Source organism: Rhinolophus sinicus, chromosome 3, assembly GCF_057876585.1.
Source record: "Rhinolophus sinicus isolate RSI-liver-muscle chromosome 3, RSI-T2T, whole genome shotgun sequence".
NCBI classification, from domain to species: Eukaryota; Metazoa; Chordata; class Mammalia; order Chiroptera; family Rhinolophidae; genus Rhinolophus; species Rhinolophus sinicus.
In genome coordinates, this window is record NC_142503.1 from 45,718,842 (window position 1) to 45,744,805 (window position 25,964).

The 25,964-nt window shown below is 37.0% G+C and overlaps 1 protein-coding gene across 1 annotated transcript in view; it reads right to left on the minus strand.

Moving 5' to 3' along the window:
• MRPS27 (mitochondrial ribosomal protein S27) overlaps positions 1–25,964 on the minus strand; it is a 74,026-nt gene that overhangs the window by 32,102 nt on the left and 15,960 nt on the right. Inside the window, exons 3-4 of the mRNA XM_019728090.3 lie at positions 25,755–25,825; positions 23,613–23,671 (exon numbers count right to left, since the gene is read on the minus strand). Of these exons, the coding sequence (XP_019583649.3) occupies positions 23,613–23,671; positions 25,755–25,825 (130 nt within the window). The remainder of the gene's footprint in view (positions 1–23,612; positions 23,672–25,754; positions 25,826–25,964) is intronic.

Below are 25,964 nucleotides of genomic sequence, written 5' to 3' on the forward strand. Positions count from 1 at the left end.
TATGACATTCTGTCTAATACTGCTTACTAGTTGCTTTACACATGTGTGTTTCCTAAGGCTAAGGCCTGTGGCCTAACTGCCTTGGGTAGTAGAGAAGTAGGTAGGCATCAGACAGACCTCATTCCTACTTTATACCCCCAGGACACTGACTGTAAAACCTCAGGATCCTAGTCTGCAAAATGGGAATAAAAGCCGTACTCACTTTAGAGCACAACTCCGGGCTGACATGAGGACTGAGGAAGTAAGGCACGTGAGCTGCTTAGTACAGTGGCTCACACACAGCTCTCTGAGATGGCCTGATGGAGCAGCCAGAACAGCCCCATGAAAGGGCCCTGCGTTCTATGCGAGCGCCTAGGACCAGGCTTCTATGTACACTCTTAGGACCACTTCCCTCCATACGGATGTGACTTCATAGTGCTGGGCACATGTGTGTAACAAATACCTGACTGCCATTGGCCAACTGCGATGGGAAACAGTAGGGAAACCATGGTCCGTAAGAGGATGAAGAGTCCCTTGCCCTCTTTCCTCTAGAGACAATCTCAAATGAGGGGCCGAAGGTGAAGCCGACGGGAGAACAGAGAGCCTTTTTACAATCACAAAGGCTCAAAGCCAGCCAGTGCCGCGGTGTGCCAGGCTGTCTGGTGACTGTGGCAGGGTTGCTGATCTTTACGATAGAAAAAGGTCCAGACAGGGAAAGGAAGTTGGGAGGAGACCTAGTGAGGAGTTGGTTTACCCGTCAGTGCTCTTCTGCCCTTGGACTGATTCTCACAAGCATGGCAAGGCAGGTTACAACACGACAGGGTCTACGCCAGAGTCCTCTGTCGGCTGAGTGCCCACCAGCCTCTGGCTGGAGTCAGCTGAGGGGTACGGACACCTGCTGAAGATAAACTGAACCACTCAAAGGGGCAGCTGCCACGGCTACACCAACAATGGGGGCTTCTTAATGCTCCAATGAGGTTATCGACACTGGAATAAGAGGCGTTATTCCAAGTAAGATTATCCTCTTAGCAAGGGACATTTAGCAAGAAAATCTTGCATTTCAGAAGTTAGAGATAAAATAATTTGGTTTGAATCATACTGAATGAAAGCCATTGTCATTTCCCTCCTGATCCTGGAATGTAGTATTATAAACAGATGTTTAGCAAGCTACATCAGACCTAGAGTTTCCACTATTATTCATAATGACACCATTTGCTATGACATCCGCTCAGTGACTATATGCATCTAATGATATCACATACATGTATATCTGTGTATATTTGATATATTCCATGCATTACAGAATTCTGCTGTACTTTTACAGGTTTATACATATACTCACACATCAGAAACGCTATCAAATGGATGATATGCCCCTCATATTTAAGAAGCAGAGCTACAGCCATTCCAAAACTCAAATATTTAAAAGTATTTTTAGAAGAATGAGTAAAATAAAATTTAAGGGAGGGATAGATAGGAGAAAAGACCCATGCTAACTCAGTGGAAAGGCATCCTATTATAAGAGTATTGTAGAGCTGGAAAGAAGCTCTTCAAATTATCCATTCAACCCCTTCACTTCTTCATTATACAAAAGTGAGTTTGAAATGATTATGCAAACTTGGCAAGAGCTCTTTGACAACTTCATTATGTAAATTATGTTATTTGAGCCTTAACGTATTGCCCGTTGTCTTTCCTCCCAGCCACCCAGTCATTTCGCACTGTAGTGGGTGTGACCACAGAAACATATGGTGGGGCAGAGTAGAAGCAGTTCAGAAAGAAGCCTCACTGAGGAGGGGGGATTATTCCATGCGCTGATTTCAGGTATTTGCCTAAGTGATCTTCAAAACAATCAGTCGTTAGAATGTGCTCATTCTCTTATAAAATGTCCACCAGTGCTGTACTCAGCTCCTCTATGCTGATTCATGCTGTTACCAGACCTCAAGACTAAGATGGAAACATTATGAGACTCCTTAAAGCCTAATGCATTCCTCCATCGATCATCAGAGGATATTGCTACTCTTATAAGACGGTGTAGTGTGTTCCTGTAGAGAACAATTAGACATGCCATTCTTGGTAAACCCAGGATTGAAGGCAGTCGCTAAGATGATTGCCTAAATACGAATGTAAGAATAAGCACAGTGGCTGTGCAGTTATGTATGTCAGTTACATACCATAGGATGTAGGAAGGAAAATCACCGATAAGCTTTCCCAGGTACTTGAAGGCTCAGCTCTGATTCCTTCCCCTCCCCCAACTCTGTTTACAATTGTCATGATTTTTGGTAGAAGTCTTATGTAACTGTACCTTATTACAAATAGCTACGTACCTTTGGGAAAGTCTTTTACTCCTTCTCTGTTTATAGTTTCCATCTGCAAATAAGATTTTGAACAGCTCCAATGGATTACGAATCTACAATATGACCTGGCCTTTGGAGGTCCACAAATGCTTAGACTATATTTCTCTCCCTACGCTACAATGACTGTAGACTTTTTGTCCTCCCTGACTGATGTCTTCTTTCTCTTCGCTCACTATGGGCTGCTACAGAGAAACTCCCCCCTATGCCTGTGACATTCAGAATCAATTGAATCAATTGAATCTGCCTGGTGGTGGTAGCTCCATTGCTCCTGTGGAGATTCATGTGCATGGGTTTTACAGACAGTCTGTTTCAGGAGACTAAAACTTCATATTCCAGGCCATGATGGGGAGAAAGAATAAGCATCAAATTTTTATGACACTCCAAATGTATTACAATTTCACTATTGTTATTATTTATTAAGTGTGAATTGGAGTGGTGGTAATAAAGAGAGTTTAGAAATATCTGTCTCAGTTGAGATGGGATTTTGTGATTATATACAGTAGCAGAAGCCACTGCTTCTCTACCCAAGCATTTGATCAAGACATGGAGTCCCTGCCATCAAAACACTACAAAGATCAAGAGTCCACAACAAAGACAGACGACATCAAAGAACTCTGACCAGAGAGGCTGCTAGACGGCCCACGCATCTGAGTGAAGGTACCTGCTATTCCATATGCACTGATGTCTAACGTGTCAGATAAAGAAGCCTACTATGTCGTCTAACTTTTGTTTTTAGAGGCTTATCAAGCGGAGGGAGTCCATACATTTTGTGCTTTCTATGCTCTGGGCTGAATATGAACCACTTTGTCATCATGATTTCAAGGCCTAAGAAAGACCTTGGGTGGAAATGTAGGTAACAAAAAAACTTAGCTGTAGGTAACTATTGAATCTACATCTCCAGCCTAAATATCTCCTCCGGCTACAGAACCATATACTCAATTGCCTCCTAGACACCTCCACTTGGACCTCACACAGGCTCTTCAAACACCATATTCATAACCAAGCATATTATATCTACTTTACTTCTCACCCTCCCTCTCTCAACCATGGTTCCTCAATTTTCTGTATTCTTGATCCCCAGTGTCCAAGACCACTGACGATTACTAGGATCGCCTTACCCGGAAAACTCTGCTCTGAATTCTACTAACCAGACCTCCTGAACATCTATCTGTTAATCTCTGTCTACCCAGTTTAAAATTCTAATTCCCCCAGTAGCTTCTTTACAAACTTCCTTTGAAAACCTTCTTCTAAGTTGCAAGAAACTGTTTTTTCTGATATAACTGTAATTTTCATGTAAATTTAATCATTATAGAAAAGTACAGAGAAGGAAAAAATTACTTGAATTTTTACCACCCAAAGCTAGTTTTCCATTGTTTATTTAACTAATCCTCTAGTGATTTAACTAATCCCCTAATGATGGGCACATTTCACTAGTATAAACAAATACAGTTAGTTTTCTCGAGCAATGTACCATGTTTCCCCGAAAATAAGACCACGCCAGACAATCAGCTCTAATGCATCTTTTGGAGCAAAAATTAATATAAGACCCCATCTTATTTTACTGTAAGACCAGGTATAATATAATATAATATGATATGATATATGCTATGCTATGCTATGATATAATATAATACCGGGTATTATATTAATTTTTGCTCCAAAAGACACATTAGAGCCGACTGTCCAGCTAGGTCTTATTTTTGGGGAAACACGATACATATTTCTCCTTAGAATAAATTCTTTCAAAAAATACTAATTTAAGTTCCTACTGGTTTGCTCAGAATGTCTGTTGCCATGAAAACGGGTATTGGTAAACTTTTAATCTTCCTCAATAGGATAAGCAAAAACCACTTCATCTGGTTATTATTTTTTTACATATTCTATTTAGTGGTAAGGCTGAACATCTTTTCATATGCTTACGGTCTATTTGCCTTCTTTGTTTTTTTCTATTGAATGTTTGTCTTTCTATTATTGATAGTTTAGAACTCATTTTTAGGGCCCTTTGCTAATTATCAAGTTTTATCAGACAAGGTTTACTCAGAATGCAGATAAGCTCACAATCTGATAATACCATAAAGCTAGGCTACATGTGACCAATGTCCCTGAGTGATATAAACTAAGTGCTACTAGGGTGCGGGTCAGGGGGTCATTGCTGGCTGGAGTGACCGGAAATGGTATCATGGCGTCTGGGCACTTAAGATCTAGCAGACTTTATAAAGGAAAGGAATGAATCCCCAGAGCAACAGCAGGGCCCAGTTTACAGAGGAAATACAATCAATATGTGTTGAGCAAAACTGAATGAGCCAGGAAAGATAACTGCATAAATGTAGGGTTTATGTTAGGGAGTAGTGCTATCTGCCTGGAAAATTAGGTTGGAACCAAATTATATAAACCGTCTGGGTTATCCTTGATATATGTGGTATTAAGAACAGGACTGAGCGTTAGGAGATGGGAAGGCTGGATAATCATTTTATTGCTCTTCTAACTTCTAATCTAGTAAATGATAGTGGACTTACTGATGACCGTCAGAACATATAAGTCACACAGCTTTATCACCTCAATAAAGTTTTCGTGGACAGATGTCTCACACAGTTATAAAATAAGTGAATGATGAAGTTCACATCTCTATTTTACAACTGGGAATTGTAAATCCAAGGAGCCATGAATATAACTTGTAAAGCACAAGTAATATTAGTGTCTTGATTGAAGAAAGGAGCCTGGTTCTGTTATGAAAACCAAGAATATGACTTCAAGCAGACCTATGACATCACTGAATTTAAGGTCAAATTCCCTATTTTAAACTAATAATTAGACTTTCAAAAGGAAAGAGGATACTGATTTGAAATTTGTTAATAATATTCTCTCTTCTTTGAAGTTTGCTATAAAGAAAATTTGAATATGGACACTAGAAACGAAAATGGAAAACAGGTTAGAGCTTGACCTGGGCTGATACTCCATAGGATAGAGAAGGAGAAGATTCAAGAATGTGGAGGGAGAAACAACAGGCCCTGGTGGAATAGATAAAAAGAATGAAGCAAAGGTGCTGGGGTATTAAAAGTGAATCATGAAGAACAACAGAAAGGGTGTAAAGATTAAGTAGGGTGCCAGATGGGTGCTGGACTTATCAGTGGGAATCATAGACTGTGTAGATGCCTGACCACTGCGCTATACACCTGAAGCTGATGTAGAATACTGAGTGTCAACTACAATTAAACGTGTGTGTGTGTGTGTGTAGTCATAGGGTGTAAAGTACAGCATAGGGAATATACTCAATGATATTGTAACAGCTATATATGGAGTCAGGGGGGTAGTAGCTTGTGGGAAGATTATCCCTTTGTGAGGGGTATAAATGTCTATTACTTTGCTTTGTATACCTGAAACTAATAGAATACAAAATTAAAAAAAAAAAAAAAAAAGAAAGCAGTATCAATTTGAGAGAGTAGGTACAGAAGGTACCAAAAAAATGTATACACATTTTAAGAAAGGAAAAAAACGGTATTAAAATTGTAATATTCAATATATACTGATAACAAAAGATGAAGACAAGTCATGTGTATACATTTTTTTGGCACTACTGGTATATCCCCCTATGTAGTAGTTCCTTTATTCTCACAGAATTGAAAAGAAATGGTGTCTGAAAACATCAGATATCCACACTGCCTCCTCCTAGTTCTAAGACCCACATCTCCCGTGTCTGACCCACTCCTAACATGTCACGGAAGTGGGTGTCTATATCAGCTTCCTTCAAGTATCACGAGATGTAGTGCACACATGACTGCCCTAACTCAGTAAAGGAGCTCAACACCAACCTTCGCAAGGCCTGAATTTGAATGTAAGTGATGTCCCCAAAGTGACACTGTGCTTTTTCATGCCCTGTGTAGGTGCTGCCAACTCAGTTCCTAGCCACAGACAGAGAAATGACATGGAAAATGTTATTGAACTACAGGAAAAGCAGCAAATACAGAAGGAGCCAGAAATGTGCTATGTGTTACCATTAGGTTCATGAACCTTTCCTCAAAATAAAAAATATGCTTAATTTTATGACAAACGGGCCCCCAAACCTTCCCAAAGTGGGGCTTAGGACTCTAGGGAAAGCCACCCACACAGCAGTGCCCATTTGTAGCTATAGAATGCTGTAAGCTTTCCAGAGCATTTCCACAGGTATGAGCTGAGTGAGTCCTATGCCACTTAATATCTTGAAGGATGAGAAAACTGAGGTCAGCAAGGCTGTGACCTGACGAGTATTAGACTCTAATAATTTTGGTAGCGCCACATGGAACTTCCAATCCAGTCCAGGCTTACTGTTAACCACACTTCTCTAGACTGATATTTTGTTTCACAATGAGATTAACTTGAAACTGCCTAAAAAATGTATCCAACTTTGCTCATTAAATGGGTTCAAACAATGCATGAACAGAGGAAGACAAAGTGTATGCAGTCAGGATTTTAAAGGGTATTAATTTGCTCATAGACTTCATTCTATCATTCATTTAACAAATATTGAATGAGGCTCAGCTATGTTCCAGGCATGGATAAGTGCTGGGAATTCAAAATCGAGTAAGATATAATCATTATCCTCAAAAAGTTCACTTTAGATTGGTAGTTCTCCAGAAATACATTTTGTCCAAAGTCAAAATGCCTACAGTCAAAATCAAATTTACTGCTGCCAAAAACGTAGATATCAAAACAAATGAAAAAGAATCAGTACTATCTTGCCGTAATAAGATATCAAGACCTTTAAAAAATAAAAATGTGTGGTCAGATGCTGCCTTCCAGATAAATATCCAGGTGAACTATGTGAATCACTACAAAATACTTGGCCAAAAAGATCTGAAAGTAGAGTCCAAATGATTACTATCTGCAAAGAAAGGTAATACGAGGAGATGAAAATAGAGAGAAAGAAACAAACCATCCAGAGGCATTATAAACTCCTTTCACAGTGACTTCCAACCCCAAGAAACATGGGCACCAAAACCAGCCTCAGCAGTTTTCTTGCTTGGTTTCAAATCTATATCCAGAGCTGAAAGCTGACTTTGTTTCTAAGGTAGGGAATGATCACCCTACGAGAAAAATCTAAAATTCAACTCTTTGAAATATAATAAAATTTCGGAATCGTAAACATGACAAACTTAATTTATCATAGGACTATATGTATCTCAAAATCATTTTCTTTCAGCCTTCTAAAAGCCCAGAGGCTTATAGACTTCTACTAACAAACCAAAACAAATACTAGGCAACTTTTGCTTTTGTCCTTAAAAAGATATTGTTCTCTTTGCAGCATGAGTGTTTCTGAACAGGAAGTACAATGTTTTGGCACGACTAAGGAAAATAGATATGAACATGCCAAAAATATGAACATATACTTTGAGGAGGATGAAACACATCACTACAATTTCATGATGATTTAAATTTAACTGAACTGGATGTTTGTGGAGCTGACAATAATGCTTTTATGAGATTGGGTGATATGGGAAATAAGTGTTTTCAGACTTGGAGGAAGGAGTCCGAACCTCAAAATGCCTAGGATCAGGGCCCTCTGCCGTCGCTCACTAGCTTTTTGGCCTTGGAAAAGCTTCCTCTCTGGTTCACTTCCTTTATCGGTAAAAGAAGGGCAAAACAACATCTGCCCTTTCAATTCTGCAGGCTGTTACATGAGGATGATAATAAAAAATGAGATGACATGTACTTTTGTATAGATACTAGTAATTATTATAGTTTGACCTTTATCTTGATGACCCACAACGTCATTCCAATTGATGGGTGGCCAACTGGACTTTTGAGAGGTTTATTTGCTCTCACCCCATCTAACTGAGCATTCCCAAAGGCAGGGAGTTGGTGTGAACAGCCATTTGTACTTCTACTTAAGGAAGCACATTATTGAATGATGTAATTAACCAGCTCTGGGAGGGACTAGCAGCTCAGATGGGAAGGAGGAGGCAAGGGAAGGAATATGCATTTGGCTTTCCTTGCAATTCTTTCACTGACTACATTATTTGTATGGTGCACTACAATTCAAGATTGTTACGTACAGGTCTGTATGGTTAAGTGGTTCATTTTGAGCACTGACCAAATGTGTGAACAGGGATTAAAATCAGCCTCAGGAACTATATAATCAGGTATAAGGTTACATCTTTCAGAAAAAGGTACTTTCCCCCTAAATCATCTGTCTAGAAAAGGCAGTTTTTTTCTTATTTGCACAAAGATGCCCTCCAGGCTATTTGAGGTCCTGGTCACGTGTGAGACTTCGAACCATCACTGGAGCCTCCCCACTAGGGAGAAAAAGGAGGGAATGCATATTTAAATAATGCATTTGGGAAGTATTTCTACCAATGAATGAGGTAAACATATGAGAAAGGAGGGCAATGGAAATTGAGCAAAGAGACAGAACTATGGCCTTTTCCCTGAAATAAAACATATTAGAAAGCTACAATAATTAAAACAAGGGTGATGCTACTGGATGAAAAGGCAGATCAGTGGAACTGTGCAGAAGTTCTGAGAGAGACCCAAACACAAACAAGGAATTAGTATATGGTAAGGGAGCATATCATATCAGTGGGCAAAAGATGGGTTATTCAATAAATGACATTAGGACAACTGAGTAGCCATTTATTTTATGCATGTATAGGAGTATATGTATGAATAAATCTGTACCTCATATAATTAAACCAAAATGAACTCCAGATGAATTGTATATTTAAATGTTAAAAACAAAAGCATACATTCACTAGAGGAAAATACGGCAAAATTTCTTGGGATGGAGAATGTCATTCTTAGTCTGATGCAAAAGACATAAAATAACAGACTGATAAACTCATTTACATAAAAAAATGAAAACATCTACATAGCAAAAACTATCATAAAGCAAAGTAACTTTAAAAAAAAAAGAAATGAGAAAAATATTTATCAATTTGAAGTTATTTACTAAACATTAAGAGATCTCCTACAAATCAATAATTGAAAGACCACAACCCAGTAGGAAGGACATAAGAAAGTTCACAGAAATATAAGTGATTCCTAACATTTAGTCACATGTTAAAGTCATCAATAATAAAACATACAAAATAAAACTACACCGAGAAGCCATATATCTGTTCTAAAATATTAATTTGTAATTTAAAAATCTTCTTAAGAAAACCCCAGGCTCAGATAACTTTACTGGTAAATACTATCAAACACTGAAGAAATAATATGTCTTATATAAAATTTCAGAAAATAAAGGAGGAAAGAGTTCACAATGCATTTTATAACATAACATAATCCTGTTACCAAAACCACATAAGGATGTTATAAGCAAAGACATTTAGACACTAGTATTACTGACAACATAGACACAAATATCAAATTAGCTTTATGAATACATTAAGAAAATCCATTCTTGGGACTGGACTTCATCCCAAGAATCCAAGACTGGATTAACATTTGAAAACTAATAAAAATAATTCAGTATAATAACCGAATAAAGGAGAAAATCCATATGATTGTATCTCTATTTGTAGAAAAAGTATTTAACAAAATTTGGCATCCATTCATGATAAAAACTCTTAGCAAACTAGAAATAAAGGGGAACTTTTTCAACCTGATAAAGATAATCTCTGAAGAACTGACAGATAACACCATTCTTAATGGTGAAATAAATATTAAACACTTTCTGCCTAAGACTGGGAACAAAACAAGGATGTCGTCCCCACTACTTCTATTCAATGCTGTATTAGAGGTGCTAGCTAGTGCAATAAGGCAAGAAGAAGGAATTAAAAGGCCTAAAATTTGTAAAGAAAGATGAAAATGCATTTCTATAGATAGACAACATAATCAGATATGTAGAAAACATTAAGGTATATACAAACAACTTCTAGAATGAGTGAATTTATCAAGGTCTCAAGATAGAGGGTCAAGATACAAAAATCAGTTGTACTTCTAGCAGCAAACAATTAGAAAATGAAATTTAGAAAAACAGCTTCAATTACATCAAAAACCATAAAGTACAATAAATTTAACAAGACTTGTAAGATGCCTACACTGAAATTTATAAAACATTGCTGAGAGAAGTGTAAAGAAGACCTAAAAAAAAAGTTAAATCATGTTCATGGATTTAAAGACTCAATATTTTATGACATCAAATTAAGATGTCAATTCTTAAACTGATCTATATATTTAACAAAATCCCAATCAGAATCCCAACAGGTCTATTTAATAGAAATTAGCCAATCTGATTCTAAAATGTGTATGAAAAGACAAAGGGCCTAAGCTAGAACAAAGTTGAAGGACTTACAGTATCTGGCTTCAAGACCTACAGTAATTAAGAGTATGGTCCTGGCATTAGGCTAGATAGATCAATGGAAAAAGAATAAACAGAAACATCCACACAGAAAAAAAAATTAATGTCAACACTGACTCCATACACAAGAATTGGTTTGAGATATAAAATTAAATTGAGACATAACATCTAAACTGATAAAGTTTTAAAGAAGAAAAAGAAGAGCATTTATGTCCAAGGGGTAGGCAATAACCACTTAGGACACAGAAAACAATAATCATAAAATAAAAGACAGGTAAATTAGATTTCATCAAAATTAAAAATTTCTGCTCATCAAAACATGCCATTAAGAAACTAAATAGAATTAGCCATATATTAGAGGAGAAAATATCTGCAAAACAGATATATAACAAATACTGAGAATCAGATTTCTCACCATCAAAGAAGGGAATTACAAAAGAAGGGAAGGGTCAAAACTAAAATGAAACCTGAAGTGTTAGACTGAAACTAGAGGCACCAGCAAGATGGTTTAAAATATATATCCTAATGACAGGTAGATGGATGGAAGGATAGATGGATGGATGGATGGATGGATGGATAGATAGACTTTTCAAGCTCTGTCTGCTGAGAAAGCCTGGGAACAGTGACACCCCAATAGCAATGAGATTATGTGACATCCAGATTTTGATGTCTCAATATCATTCTCCTCTAAAAAGAACCAGGTCTCTTTGGAAAAATGGCTGATTCCAGGGCTGGGGCAGGTAAAGTGTAAGATGAGACTAAAACATATTTTGATGCTAGAAAATAAGAAAATGCTTGAAGAATGCTGGGGACAGATCAAAACAATGCAAAAGACAGGGTCTCCTACTGTCCAAATCTGGGACATTTTGAGTATCAAAAGAGTAATGGATTATAATTTACTGAGTAAAATAAAGTCATGAGTCCTTATGGTAGAAATAAATGAATAAATAAACGAGGAGAAAGAACAAGTTCTTTATTACAGTAGAATACTAACTAAAATACAGAAGGGATGATGCAGTTAGAAAATCATCAAAGGATGCCAATATTAGTGGGTGAAAATTTGATGAGAAACAGGATATTTCTTCATCTCAAAATATTTCTCCACACATTACTTACTAATTATAAAGGGGAAAATAGTAAATTTAGAGTGGATAAACCAGCTTAGTAAAGTGATCAAAATTAATATCAATATAAGAACAAACTATCAACACATACTTCCTTATAATGACGCACTGGGAAGAACACATCACTTCTATGGTACTCCTGCCCACAAACTCCTTCCTTCCTAGGAAATATCTGAGAAACATAAACTGAGGGACATCCTACAGAATAACTGGGCTGTACTCTTCAAAAAGGTCAAGGTCAAGGAATGCACACACACACACACACACACACACACACACACACACACACGCTGAGGAGCTGTTTCTAAATGAAAGGAGACTAAAGGGACAGGACAACTGAGCATAATGTGTGATCCTGGTCTGGATCCTAGACCAGGAAAAAAAATATATCCATAAAGAACATCAATGAGGCAACAGACAAAATTTGAATATGGACTGTGTATTATAGTATTGTACTACTGCTAAGATTTCTGATCTTAATCATTGTATAGTACTTATGTATGAGAAATGCCTAAATAAAAGGTCAAATTATTAGTATCAATAAAAAATATCTATGTAAGTTGGGTGTTTATCAGTTAACAAGGTCATCTTTCTTATTCTGGAACCTGTGTGAAAAAGGAGCTCATGCCAGCCATCTGCTGTCATCCAGCATTTGTTACAGGACTGATAAAAATGACATCCATGCTCATCCTGGGATATGAAATAGACATCCAACTGATTGTTCCTCCTCAAGCTACAAGTTCCAAAATCAGACAGCTCAGGAGTTAAAGCTTTATTTTTAGTCTTTACTTTTTTTCCCTTAAAACAAAACAAAACAAAACAAAACAAAACAAAACAAAACAAAACAAAACAGTAAGGATGAATGAAATGATACATTGGGATTTTCCCCTCCAACAATGGTAAGAACAGGGGAGTAGGTGAGGGTATAGACTAAGAGCTGGCAAACTAGGGCCTGAGGGCCACATCCAACCCTCAGCAGGGGTTTTTGGACAGCTTGTTAGCTAAGAATTGTTTTTACCTTTGTAGATGGTTGTATTTTTGGCCATTTTGTTTTTTTATTCTGTGAATTGTTCGTTCATATTCCTTACCCATTTTTTTATTGGATTATCTTCTCTTATTGATCTATAGATGTATTCTAGATACTAATCTTTGTCAGTTACATTCATGGCAAATCTTTCCCTTGCCTTTGGCTTGTCTTTTAATTTGTCAATGGTGTCTTTTGCGGTCTAGAACTTTTTAATTTTAATGCATTAAAATTTATGAATCTCATGTTATTTTTTTGTGTCTTGTTCAAAACAATCCTTCATATGTCATACAAATATAAATACTCTCCTATTATTTCTTTCTAAAAGTTTTATGTTTTTGATTTCCATTTACGTTTTTAATCTATGTTTGCAAATGTGTTTTCAGGTACAAATTAATATTTTTTTTCCATATAGATAATCAATTGTCCAAGCACCATTTATTAACAAATCCATTCTTTCCCCGTTGATGTGTAAAACATCTTAAGTTGTGTATAGATTCATTTCTGGGCTCTATCTATTCATTTCTGGGCTCTAGCTATTCTGTTCCACTAGTCTGTTTGTCTAAGCCAACATTTCATTTTATTTATTGTAGCTTTCTAAGTCTTGTTATCTATCTGGTAAACCAACCACTTTATCTTAGTCTTCTTAAAACTGACTTAGCTATTCTTGGACACTTACTCTTTCATTTGAATTTTACAATCATCTTCTCAGATTCCACAAAAAAATTCTGCGGAGATTTTGGTTGGAATTACATTGAATTTATAGATGAAATCTGAGAGTTAGTGTCAAGTAGTTTAAAACAAACAAAATGGAAATGTGTAGTAAAAAACCTGGCAGGAAACATACTAAAAAGCGAGTGATGTTTCTTTTACATGTTGAAAAAAAAAGCATGTAGTTACTTTTTTCATAAGCAAGAAATAATTTTAAAAATGTAGAAAAATCTGTATATTCTAACCTAGCCTGCAGGACCCTAGCAATCAGCCCAGTTCTCCATATAACAACAGGCGACACAAAAGCAGCTATTCCTCCGTTTCCATAGCTGGGAATAAGCCAATAAATTAAAATAAATAGTGGGGAATGCTGACAACATTGAACATCTTTAGCCATTCTGAACTGCTCTTGTATACTCCAGATATCAGAGCTAAAAGCAGTGAAAACGGTCCCTCAATTTCTATTTCAACTGTTTAAATGTTTTCCTGTCATGCTCCTAGCCCTCAGAACAGACCTCTCTTTTTATGTCTAATCTGGATTTTGATTGCTGATTCAATAACATCTTATTGGAGACCAGTTTGGGCGCAGGTTGTTCCTAACCAGTAATCACCTGCGGCTTTTCCCTTCTCCGCAGATGGGAAGCACATGACTTTCTGCTGCCCTCTTCTGGTGTTTGGCTGCTGTAAGCCTAGCAATAGGAGTATACACATGAGACCTTCAATTGGCTGTCTTGTAGGCAGCTTCCTCCAAAATGTGATATCCTTTCCATCTGGGTGGTGACCTTTTAGTGTTCATAAGCATCGATTTCTCTCTGTCCTTGAGTCCTGATAATCTTTGTACCTTGATGACCTTGGGGAGGGGGTGGTGAAGACAATTGGCGACTACTAGTCTTAGAAAACAAAACTGGAGTTCAAAATACATTTTTCTCTAAGGAGAGAAATATGGGGAAGGAATAGTCCTTGTTTTTCAACATGTTACAATTTAGTATCGCCAACATTAAAGCTAAAATGTATTGAGCATTGACCTTCGTCCCAAGACTGTTTTAAGGGCCTTACAACGTATTAATTTCTTGAAGTCACAAAACTATGCTAAAGCACAGGCACTGTTTTAATCCCCATTTTTGGAAACTGAGGGGCAGAGAATACAAGTAACTAAATCACACAGCTAATAGATGGCATATCTGGGGTTCAAATCTTTGCAAGTTGGCTCCAGAGGCTGTGATCTTAACTACTATAATGTACTGCTTATCAAGAAAAAAAATAAAAATAAGAAACATGTTTTTGATTAGTCAAAAGACAAAACAAAGTAAGTAAGCACCCTTGAATAGATAAAAGACAATTTCACAGAAGGGGTCAGAGAGATCACATTTAAATAGTGAAAATCAAGGCAAGTTTATGGCTATACGGAATTTGGGACAGGCCTTATGAGACAGGTTGTATTCTATTAGAAGGAGATGGGGGGATGGGAGGGGGTCGGAAGGGGGCGGATAGGCAAAGATAAGAAAGTATAGGGCACACTCAGAGAACAGTAGTGCACTATGGCTGGTGTCTCAAGGTGTTGTATTTAAGTGTGCTATGCATGTTAATTAACTGTTATTACCTGCTATTAAGTCAGCAAATGGAGAATTGTAATAATCTATATGTATGAGATCCACAAAGCTCTCATTTTAACCAATAATTTCAGTGTTCTTCCTATCAAAACTCTGCTTGGGCTTTTATCAATGGAGACTAATGACCAATTTGAGTTTCACCTCTTGGTAGCATCCATCACTGAGATGGGTAACAGCCCGTATGTAATAAATACATTGCTCAGATGCTGTAATGGCCTTGCTTATTAGTATTAGCTATGAAACTGGTGATACCATTTGTCTTAAAATCAGCATTGCTATTAAAAAAGAACAGAATAGTCCTCAAAAATATAAAATACGTCTGGTGAAAACAAACATAACTGGAAATCTATCTTGGAAATGATAGCAGCCAAGACCACTAAAGAGAATTCACATCAAATACTTCTAGCTCCTCAAATGTCCTCTTGCCTAGACACACAGCATCTGGAAATACTCAGGAATTTATTTGCCACTGGCCTCAAAACTCACAATGCAATCAATGGAAACTTCTCTTCCCACAAATCTCTTCTTCAAGCTTCTGTTTATCTACTCATCTCTCCCTTAAAATATTGTACCAGTTCCTGAAAAGATCTCTTATCTTGAAATAAACAGCTTTACATGCAAAACCTTACTGAAGTCTCTTTAATAAATATATTTAGTTATGCCTTCTGCTCTGTCCTACAGTTGTAATTCCTGGTACCTTGATTATGATTTCACAGGTATGGAAATAGCCAGTAAAAAGATTTCTAGATCAAAGGACTTCACACTGTGGAAAAAGACAACTTGGGATATATCTCTTTATATGAAACTGTCTTTTTTTAGGTTTAATCCACAAAGGGTTCTGCAGCTATTAGATCTATTTAGGCTCCTTTTAAATCCCACGTCTGGTAACATCTATTAGTTTTCCTTTTGATATTCATAATTAATGTGGCTGAAACTTCAATTCCACTGTTTAAGTAAATAAAGTTCTGAGTGAGAAACTAAACAATGACCAGAAACGCATGCTTTCAAAGTTGAGGCCTCTGGTTATAAAGTCTAGCTTCTATATCAATCAGATTGAGAAACACAGAATTTTAGATAGGTAAGGCGCCTTGGGAGGCATCCAATGTCATTGGCTCATCTAGGAAGCTGATGTCCAGAGAGTTTATTAACTAGTTCCAAGTTACAGATCAAAGTGGGAACTCAACTGGTCCAAAAACCCAGGTCACCTGACTCCGTCCTCCCATCCTGATTCTTCAGGGTCTTTTCAGCACTTTTTAAAAAAAATGATTATGTATTTTTACCGTTGAATCTCTGGATATTCTAGTTTTTTTTCTGGGTTTGATTAATTTCGTGTTGCTTAGTTATGAGTTATTTCTGTATTCATTGAGTCTGTATCTTCTGGTTTATTCCCTAGACTGCCCTAGGAAAAAGAACCGTCCCAGAGAGACACACTGGTCAAGCTGATGAACCTCTGAACTTGAAAGCAGGCCTGCATCCTGAGGAAGCTTGGACTTGTAGAATGGCTCTAAGAAAACTGCTTAGTCTTTCCAGGTCTAAATTCCAGATTCTGAACATTGCTAGGACTTCAGGATGACATAGGCTAAAATTTCCCAGCGGGTGCCAGGACACCAGGAAGACCCTAATGTCGGTCTGTTTCGGCAGCTGTTCTTTCTCCAAGGTCTGGACAGTGCCTCTCAAACAGTTCAAGTGTGGTCAGTTGGCATAAAACATGATGCAGCAAACTTAGCAATAAATCTGTATGTGGATAATGAAAATGCAAAAGAAAAACCCACACTCTGCTGTCTTCTAAATCTGCTTCCAATTTATTACTTCTATCAACAGACTAGCCATTTTCTCATTAACTGAGGTTCAATTTGCAGTTCATTTTGGACCCTCCTTGTTTTGTCTTTATATTCAAGCTGTCATTAATCCTGTTGATTTATTTTCCCCTCCTATGTGCAAAAGATTTCTCTCTTCATTTCACTGTCAACTACCACAGGTCAGGCCTTTTAAAAAGCACCTTATGCATACTCAATTTCCCTCTAACACTCACCCCCTTTTCAATCCAAAATTTACAATAATGAATATTTCTGAAATATTTTTAGTATGATATGTACTTCTCAAAAAATCTACAATGACTATCTTGTGGATCTTTAAAAAAAATATTTTTTGAATAAGTACTATATACACTCATGATATAAAATTCAAGAGGTACAAGAGAGAATTCAATGGAAAGTCACCCAGGTCTTTTCCCCTAAAGACAACAATGTTAATTGTTTTTTTTGTGTGTATGTATCATTCCAGAGACAGTCTATATAAATACACACACACACACACACACACACACACACACACACACACGCACGCACATGTATCAAAGCACATATACACATATGTACATATACACAGAAACCACAGTGATAATGTAACACAAAAGTTCTGTACCTTGTTTTTTTCCACTTAACGCATTTTATAACTTGTTCCATATGAAATACAAATAAAGCTGCCTTATTCTTCACTACAGAGTATTCCTCTGTACGGCTGTACAGTAATTAACTTAGCCAGGCCTCAAACGATGACCATAATTTTAACTTTTTTGTAACGAATATTATTTCACATGTGCATGAGTATATCCGGAGGCTAAATTCTTAGAGATGAAATGATTGCGTCAAAGGGTATGTGCATTTGTAATTTTGATAGATGTTGCCAAAGTTCTCTCTGTAGAAGAGACCAATTTACATGTCTACTAGCAACGTATGATAACGACAGATTTTAAACTCTCCTTTCTCCCCTGCCTACATGCCATTCCTTCTATAAACTGCCTCCCTTATTGCTCACTGCTCCCCAATAGGTCCCAGTCTCCCTGGTAAGGACAGTTCCCTGTCAACACCTGTAACACCAGTTCTCACCCACTCTATTAACTCCACTTGTACTGCTTGTTCCATCTTGAACACTTGCTCCTGTTTCGTCTATTCATCCAATCTTCAAGGCGCTCTCAAGTTCTACTTCTTATATGACTGTTCGCTAATAATGACATGAATCCCTCTTCCAGCCTGCCCAAAGTATGTTTTCTCTAAAACACACATTTTGTTACATATAGTCAATTCACCTATTTATTGTATCTTGGGTTTGTGTTGATTTTCAGTTGTTCCCCGTAGTTAGTTATCTCCAACCAATTTACAATTATTTTAAATAAACGTCCTTCCTTTGAACATACCCCAGTTCTGGCAAATTTGAAAATACTTCTCTTAACCTTTTGTTGGCTTCAGAACTTCCCTTATAAACAGAGCTGAGATTCATTGGTCTTAAAGACATGAAATCTGTTTTCGGGGCTGTTCATCTCAAATTCTGCCAGGGGAAGTTTAAATTTGCCTTCAAAGGAAAACATGATTACTGACTTTCATAAAGTGGGAACTCAAGCGAAAACAGTGGATCCAGTGTCAGATGGGTAACAGACTTATTGGGGTTATCACTTTGTGAGGTATACAAATGTCTAAGCACTGTTGTTTTGTACACCTTGAAGGTTACCCAACATGCCACCCATGACCGGGCTCCAGAACGACATCATAAGACCAGTGGGGAGAGAAGTGCAAAGTCTGAAGGATCGGAGGCTGAGGGTTCTCATCCTGTCACCACAAAGCTCCCATGAGCCTTTGCAATGCCCCTGACAACCTGCTATGCTCTAATGCAGAGCCATTAACAACAAGAAACTCTCCCAGGCCTGTAGTTAGGATCAGCAAATAGGAACTAAATAAAGCACTTGGCAACATAAAGTATGGAAGTGTTTCTAAAACATGCTTCAAGAGTCATTTACCGCCTCTTGGGATCTTACGCTTTTCTTAATAATGTTCATACATAATGAGACCTGGCAATATGCTAACAGAAAAAAATTAATTCCTTTTTATTGTTGTAATAGGCAAACAATCTCTATGCCCTCAAAGGAAAATCACTATTGCTTAAACTCATGAATGTTATTCTCTCATCAGCCCCCACCTCTGCTCTTTGTCTAGGCAGACACGGATGCTTACAGCATAGGCCTGGGGTAGTGTGCTCACCTTCAGAATATTTTTGCTTATTGAAAAATGAAACTATTTTGGTCCTTCCTTTTTAGGCTGGCTGCCAACTAGGACCTGGAGACATGCAGGCTGCCATCTGCCTCACCCCAGCTGTTCCTGACCTGCCATCCGTCTCCAACCAGGGACGCCTGGTATATGCCAGGTCACTTAAGCAACTGATGAAAGATGCTTTAGGCCAAGGTACAGTGTGGATGAACGTATTGACAGTCCACAGCCTGCAACGCAACCGTGACTTCCTCTCATTAATGAGTGTGGCAGGCCACTCTCCATGACAACACAGAGCTGTATTCTGAGAAAAACAGACCTTCCATGGAGCTCAGCAACAATCTTTTCTTCTTATGACAATTCAGCATTCCCCACATTTTCGCTAAAAACCAAAAGGCTGCTTTAAATAAATGTTATATTCTTAAAATAGAAAAGGTTATTATATATATGTTAGAAATTTCTATCACTTATCCTTCAGGAATGACCATTATGCTGGAGATGAAATGATCAGTTCTGATTATTATGCTCTGATAATAAAAGGAACACATTTAATTTCATGCATCTCTAAACTGCCATGGTTCCAAAATGATTTGAAAGTCTAAAAAAGCCTTTCAAAATGTAATGTGCAAACATCCTCAGTGAAGAGGAGGCTACCACAGGAAAGAAGGAATGTTTATGGCTTGAGTTTGCATTTTATTAATGCAATAATCAAATACTTATATAGAATTGTTAAAGCTTGTTATAACCATGAAAATAATGGCTTTTACGAATGCCACAATTTTACCATGAAATGCAGTCTTATCTCCTGAAAAGGGAAACACAGAAGCTGCCTCAGGGCTCACTTGTCTGCGTGTGGGCAGCACACATGGAACTGGGAGGTGCTGAGCTCAGAACTACTGAATAGATGGCCAGGAAAGTGATGCTCTCCACTAAACGATCAAGGAAAACTCCAGATAAGCTTTATATAAAATAACATTGACCTTAAGCTGACGGACCCCAAAAAGGGATCCCTTGTGGAGAAAAGCTAAAATCATGGTCCTTAGAAAACAAACTGTAACCCACAGACTACAAGATATGGGATTTCCTATCCCTTAATTTTAATTTTCTACTTTCCCACACTCCCAACCATAGCTATACATATTTTATGAAGTTCCTGTATCAGGTCCTTCTTATCTCATTTTTCAAATGTTTTCATTCTCTTATTTTAATCATGTTTTATTTTGTTACAGCCCAATAGTTCATAGCATACCTCAATTTGTTTCTTAGCTTTCATATTTTGTGTATTTTACTTCAATTTAGCCTTTTTATTGTTTTAATCATTTTTACTCTTGGTTTATTTTCCCTTTAGATTGTGTAGAGTATTATCAGGGTGGTTTTTTAAAATTTTTTATTGTCAACCTATATAGTTTCTGGCATTAACTGCCTTAATCATCTTTAGTTTACATTATTCTTTTGTTTAGAGATCATTTCCCTTTCTTTAATGTTACCATGTTTTGTTTCCACGTGGCAGGACAGATGCTGAACATGGGGTTGTGGGCCCCCAGAGTACAGCCCACAGCCCAGCAGTGGTGGTTAGATATTTGCTTTCCCTCCCACTGTCTAAATAGCAGCCTTTCTAACTCTCCTTAAAAGATCCCTGGGACTCTTTAATGGTGAAGTCCCCAGACTTTTAAACCCGTGTACTTCAGGAGATTCAAAGGCTGGAATTCTCTCCTGGGATGACAGGGTAATAACAAGCTGGCGTGTGCTAGCGGCATCCTGAACCGCTAGAACTGCTTACTTGTGCACCTGATATAATGGCAGAGGCTCAATTAGCTCTCCACAGGTCACTTGAGGTTTCTAAACTTCTTTGGCTCTAATGCTCTTTACATAGTCATCAGGGAGATCTGATCAGTAGAAGATGAGACGATGTAGTCGCTACACTCTGCTTGCAGTGTCTGACCTCTACAGGCCGAGACAGGGAAAGAGTTCAGCCAATGGCAGGGGTGGCAGCCAAAAGCCCTGCTGTGGGCCTTACCCTCAAGACAGTACTACCGGGGAAAGGAAAAATCCTCAAAGCAGATCAGCAAGGAGCTGTTAGTTACAGGATTAAGAAATTGCTTCTATATTTCCTCACCCTAGACTTGTGATTGTACATTCATTGAGATGTCTAAAGCCATCCCATGTGGGGGTGCTGGGCATGACGACCACGGCGTGCTGAAGACCTAGCTAATGAAAATACCACAGGCCCTTGGTGCTTTCAGGATTGACATTCTTGATTCCAATTAATGTAGATAAACTCCAAGAGACGATAACTGTAACTTTTACTTTTGCTAAGGCATTACTATGTTTTGTATGGTCTCTAAGGCTAGAAAGCTAGCTAATGAGTGAACACAAGCCAACCTCCATTATCTATCCCTGGATGCAGCTTTATGGAGTTATACCTAGTCTCATACACATCCAACAGTCATCTCATGAAGTCATAAAAATGTTTTTTTTCCTTAAAAAAAAAAAAGCTGGGAAAAAGAAAGCTGATTTTCTTGGCAATAGAAGGGGGAGAAGCAATACAACTAAAAAAGTGATAGGTCATAGTTAGAATATTAGTTTTGATTAAGCAAAGCATGGGATGTCAAATTAAATAGTGGCTCAGATTTAAAATGGACAAGAGTCTTTTATACGATCTATATGGAAACAAGCAATAGAGATTTTATGAAACTTTAAGCAAAACTCCAGGTCACACAAAACCGGATATCATATGAAGACTTAATCATGGAAGTTCATGAAGGTAGGACTTAAATTTCTCAGCTACACTAATGTACGATGACCGTGAGGGACAGTGTCTAACTTATTCACCGCTCTATGCCCAGCACCTTGGACAGAGCCCGGATACATAATAGGCGCTCAGTAAATACTGTTGAACGTTGAATCACTGAAATCAATTATATGTTACAGAGCTATTTTCGAACATAAGTAAATTTGGGACTTCTTTCTTTCAAGACTATGGCACTGTGTTCCATGGGATGGAATTCTAAGAAATAGTTTCTATTTAGAAATTGAATTATTTTCTGCATTTTGCCATAAACAAAGCAAAAGATTGAGAACTAGGCAGATACCAAGCCCAAACACACCTTTCATTATAGACAAAAATAACTATCAAAGGCACCCCACAGTACCAAAGAACCACTAAAGGAAGACAGAGCTTGCTCTCATCAAGGGATCTATTTATGCTTACTTTAATGAAGAGTAGGAAGGCACTTGTGATTCTGATTTCAGGAACGAAAATATGAACTTAGGACATTGTTAAAGGCCATCTTAAATTTAAAATAAAGGTTTTAAAGTGTGTAATGTAATCTACTTGAGTTTTATATTTAAACAGAAAACACCAAAACAGTTGTAGAATTTACCCAAATAAAAAAGTAAGAATAAAAAGAAACCTCATTACTATTTTGAAAATCAAATAAAAGAAAATTGAATAAATTTCCATTATACAGAGAAACCTTTTAAAAATTCCCCCAGATGGAAGTAACCGAAACTTTCTTGATCAAAATAACGTAAGATCAAGTGGGACAGTCTAATGCAATGCTTACTGAAAACATTTTAAATTTCAATCTGAGTCTATTTTTGGAAACTAGGAATTGGAACAAATCATAAATCAGATTTTTAAAATCACAATAAGGAATCATAACAAAAAGGCAGTTATGAGGTACCCTTTTGACAGATATTTGATAGGTGAAATATTAAACAATAAGGATGAATTGTAATTTATTTGACCAGTCGCTTATTTAATAAGCTCTAGGTTGTTCCAGTCTTTTGCTACTATAGATGGTAATGTACTGAACATGCTTCTCTGTACACATGGGCGAATGTATCTGTAATTCACAGTGGGATGGCTCACAGCTGACAGAAAGAATGAAGTAAGTGTGGTAATATAGAAAACGTTTTAAAATATAGTCTTAATTAATTATAGGTGCCAAACAGTACAAAAACTGTATATATTCCATCTGAATAAAAAAAGGGAGAGAAGAGATAGATATATAATTTTTCACCTATCAGATTGACAGAAAAAGTCCAAAAGTGTGAAAATAGCCTTATTGGCCATCCTATAAAAACAGGGCTCTCTCATACACTGCTGCTGGGAATGTAAACTGGTAAAACCTCAATGAAATGCAATTTGGCAACAGCTATTGAAATTACAAAAGTATATACTTTTGAGAATTATGTGCAAAATTATACACGTATAAGGTTATTAATTATTACATTGTATACAATATAAAAAGAGAGCAAACAACCTAAAGATCCTTCAGTTGGGAACCGGTTTAAATAATATATTCATAGTATGGAATATGATGCCATTATAAAAAATGAGGAAGCTGTCTATATACTGATATGGAAAAATCTCCAAAACATAAACTTAAAAAGCAAGGTGCTGAACATTATATATAATATGTACCACCATTTGAATTAAAAAGTGGTATAAAACAGGAGAGTATAGAGCCAAATAAAATGGAAAACTTACTTGTAAAGATAATACTCTGCATGGTCTACCTCTTCTCGAGATGAAATGTTGTCCACAAACTAAAAGACAAAAAAAGAAACCTTTGGTTGAATATAAATTATGCCATATACTGGGCCTAATTCACACATTGACCTTAAAATAAACAAAACACCCATTTTTTTATTGGAACAATGTTCATGTGGTATGATGCCATCCTCGAAACCCCCTTATGCTGATGCAAATGAAGAATATTCAATGGCTTCCCTTTTTTCTTTGTACAGAACAACCTTGGTCAGAAAAACTGTGTGAAAACCAAACATGAACTTTACTCAGAACGAGAGAGATCCTCTTATTCTACAATTATACTACTACACTTACTACACTATTTATAACTAGCCATTCATATTTCCCTTTGTCTTTAAATCCAGATACTTTCTCTATATTCCAAGCTCCAAATACATGGGAATGTGTAGCGAAACGGCTAAAGTCTCTAATGGCAACAAAAATATGGTCCAAGTGATGAAAATCTAAATTTAGATAATTCAATCTTGGAACCAATTTTCCTACTCTGATTTAAGTTCTACTATGGACCTAGTCAACCTGTGATTCTTCTACCAAGTCTCCCCTCGAACCATAAAATCTGTGACTATGTTCCTTAATTCTAAACCAAATAAACAAACAGAAAGGGCTAGTCCAAAGATGGACCCTAAAGTAGAGACAAAGAAGCAAAAAAGATGGAGTAGGAGATAATGCATGTTGTGAATATAATTAAAACCTCATAAAGAGGGAGAGGAGAATAAAAGGGAAGAGACTTTCTTAAAAGGCCTCAGACTTTTGAATTTGATTTAGAAATCTCATTAAGGAGTGGGTGAAATATGGGGCACACACAGGATCTGAAGTTGAGAGCTAACTCTCCTGATTGCTTGCTGTGTGGCATAAACAGATGGCATAGCCCCTCTGGTACTTAGTTGCTCCATCTGCATAAACAGAATAAAGGCACCTGCCCGGAAGAGTCTGAAGCTCCAATGAGAAATGTATGTGAAATGTCTTTAAACTCTTTGGTGCTGCCTAAACAAATATGAGGTATTATGGCAACAGAGATTTTTATCCATCATGCAAGGGATGAACCAGTGGTATTTAAGTTCCCCTTCAATCTGAAAATTATGAGTCTATAAAATTTATGTTATGACTTAAACTGCTGCCCTTCTAAAAGGAGCCTATCAAGAGGCAGAAAGAAAGGACCCAGACTAGGATGCTAGTTCCTTTCCTTTTCCTCTTCTAGATTTAACAATAACCTTGAATTTTATGGTGCCATTAATTTCTACAAAGAGCTTTCACAACTAAGATCTCATTTTAGCACCACATCAGCCCTGTGAGGAAGGTACTATCGTCCCCATTCTGGAAATGAGAAAATTGAGAGGGGCCCAGTTGCCCAATGTCACAAAGTTATTTTGTGATGAAGACAAATCAGATATTATTTGAGGGGAAAGAACTTCGATGTCACAGGGAACTGGGTTTGAAGCCCAATTTTTCCACTTATGACCTGTGTGAACTTGAGAAAGCTATCAACCGTTCTGAGTCTCACATGCAAAATGGAGATAATGATGTTTATATCTTATGGCTGCTATAAGAATTAACATGAGATAATGTATGTTACAAAAACTAGTCCCATAGGTGGCACAGAAGGTGTTCAGTAATGGTTACTATCAATTCCTATTCCCAATTCCGAGCCTAATTGTTCTCGTCTTCATTGTTCTGTAACAGTTTAACATTAACATTAGTATACATTTTTATAGACTTTTTCAGCTACCAAAAACATTTCCAATATTAACAAGTAAATACTATTACTTTGAAGAGTGTATCAATTTTTAAAAATCATGACATCATCTAGCAGAATATATTCTGAAAAAATTAAAATAAATGAGAAACACAACAGTGATCACTGATAGCAGAGTCTGGTAAAATTTATTACCTTTTACTTCAGTTAAAGAAATTTGCTGCTTCACCATAAAATGTCTATTAGTAACTACAAAAACATACCAAACTCTGGAAAAATATTTCCCGTGAAAGATATTCTGTCTTTATACAGCTTCATGTATATAAAGAGCCTTTCTTGCTTTCTTCCTCCTTCCTGTTTGAAAATACATATTTAGGTTTTCTTACCCGTGATATTGTTAAAGAACTAACAGGCAACTTTCTCTCGTATGTTTTATCCATTAAAGATGCTAGATCAGCTGTGAAGACAAAGAAGGAAAATGAACCTTGTTAAATTTACACATTTCTTGTGGACAACTTAACAGCTACAACTCCTACCAGATGGCTGCCATCATTATGAAACCAGTATTAAAACTGATGCTCTTTCTTGCTCTCATT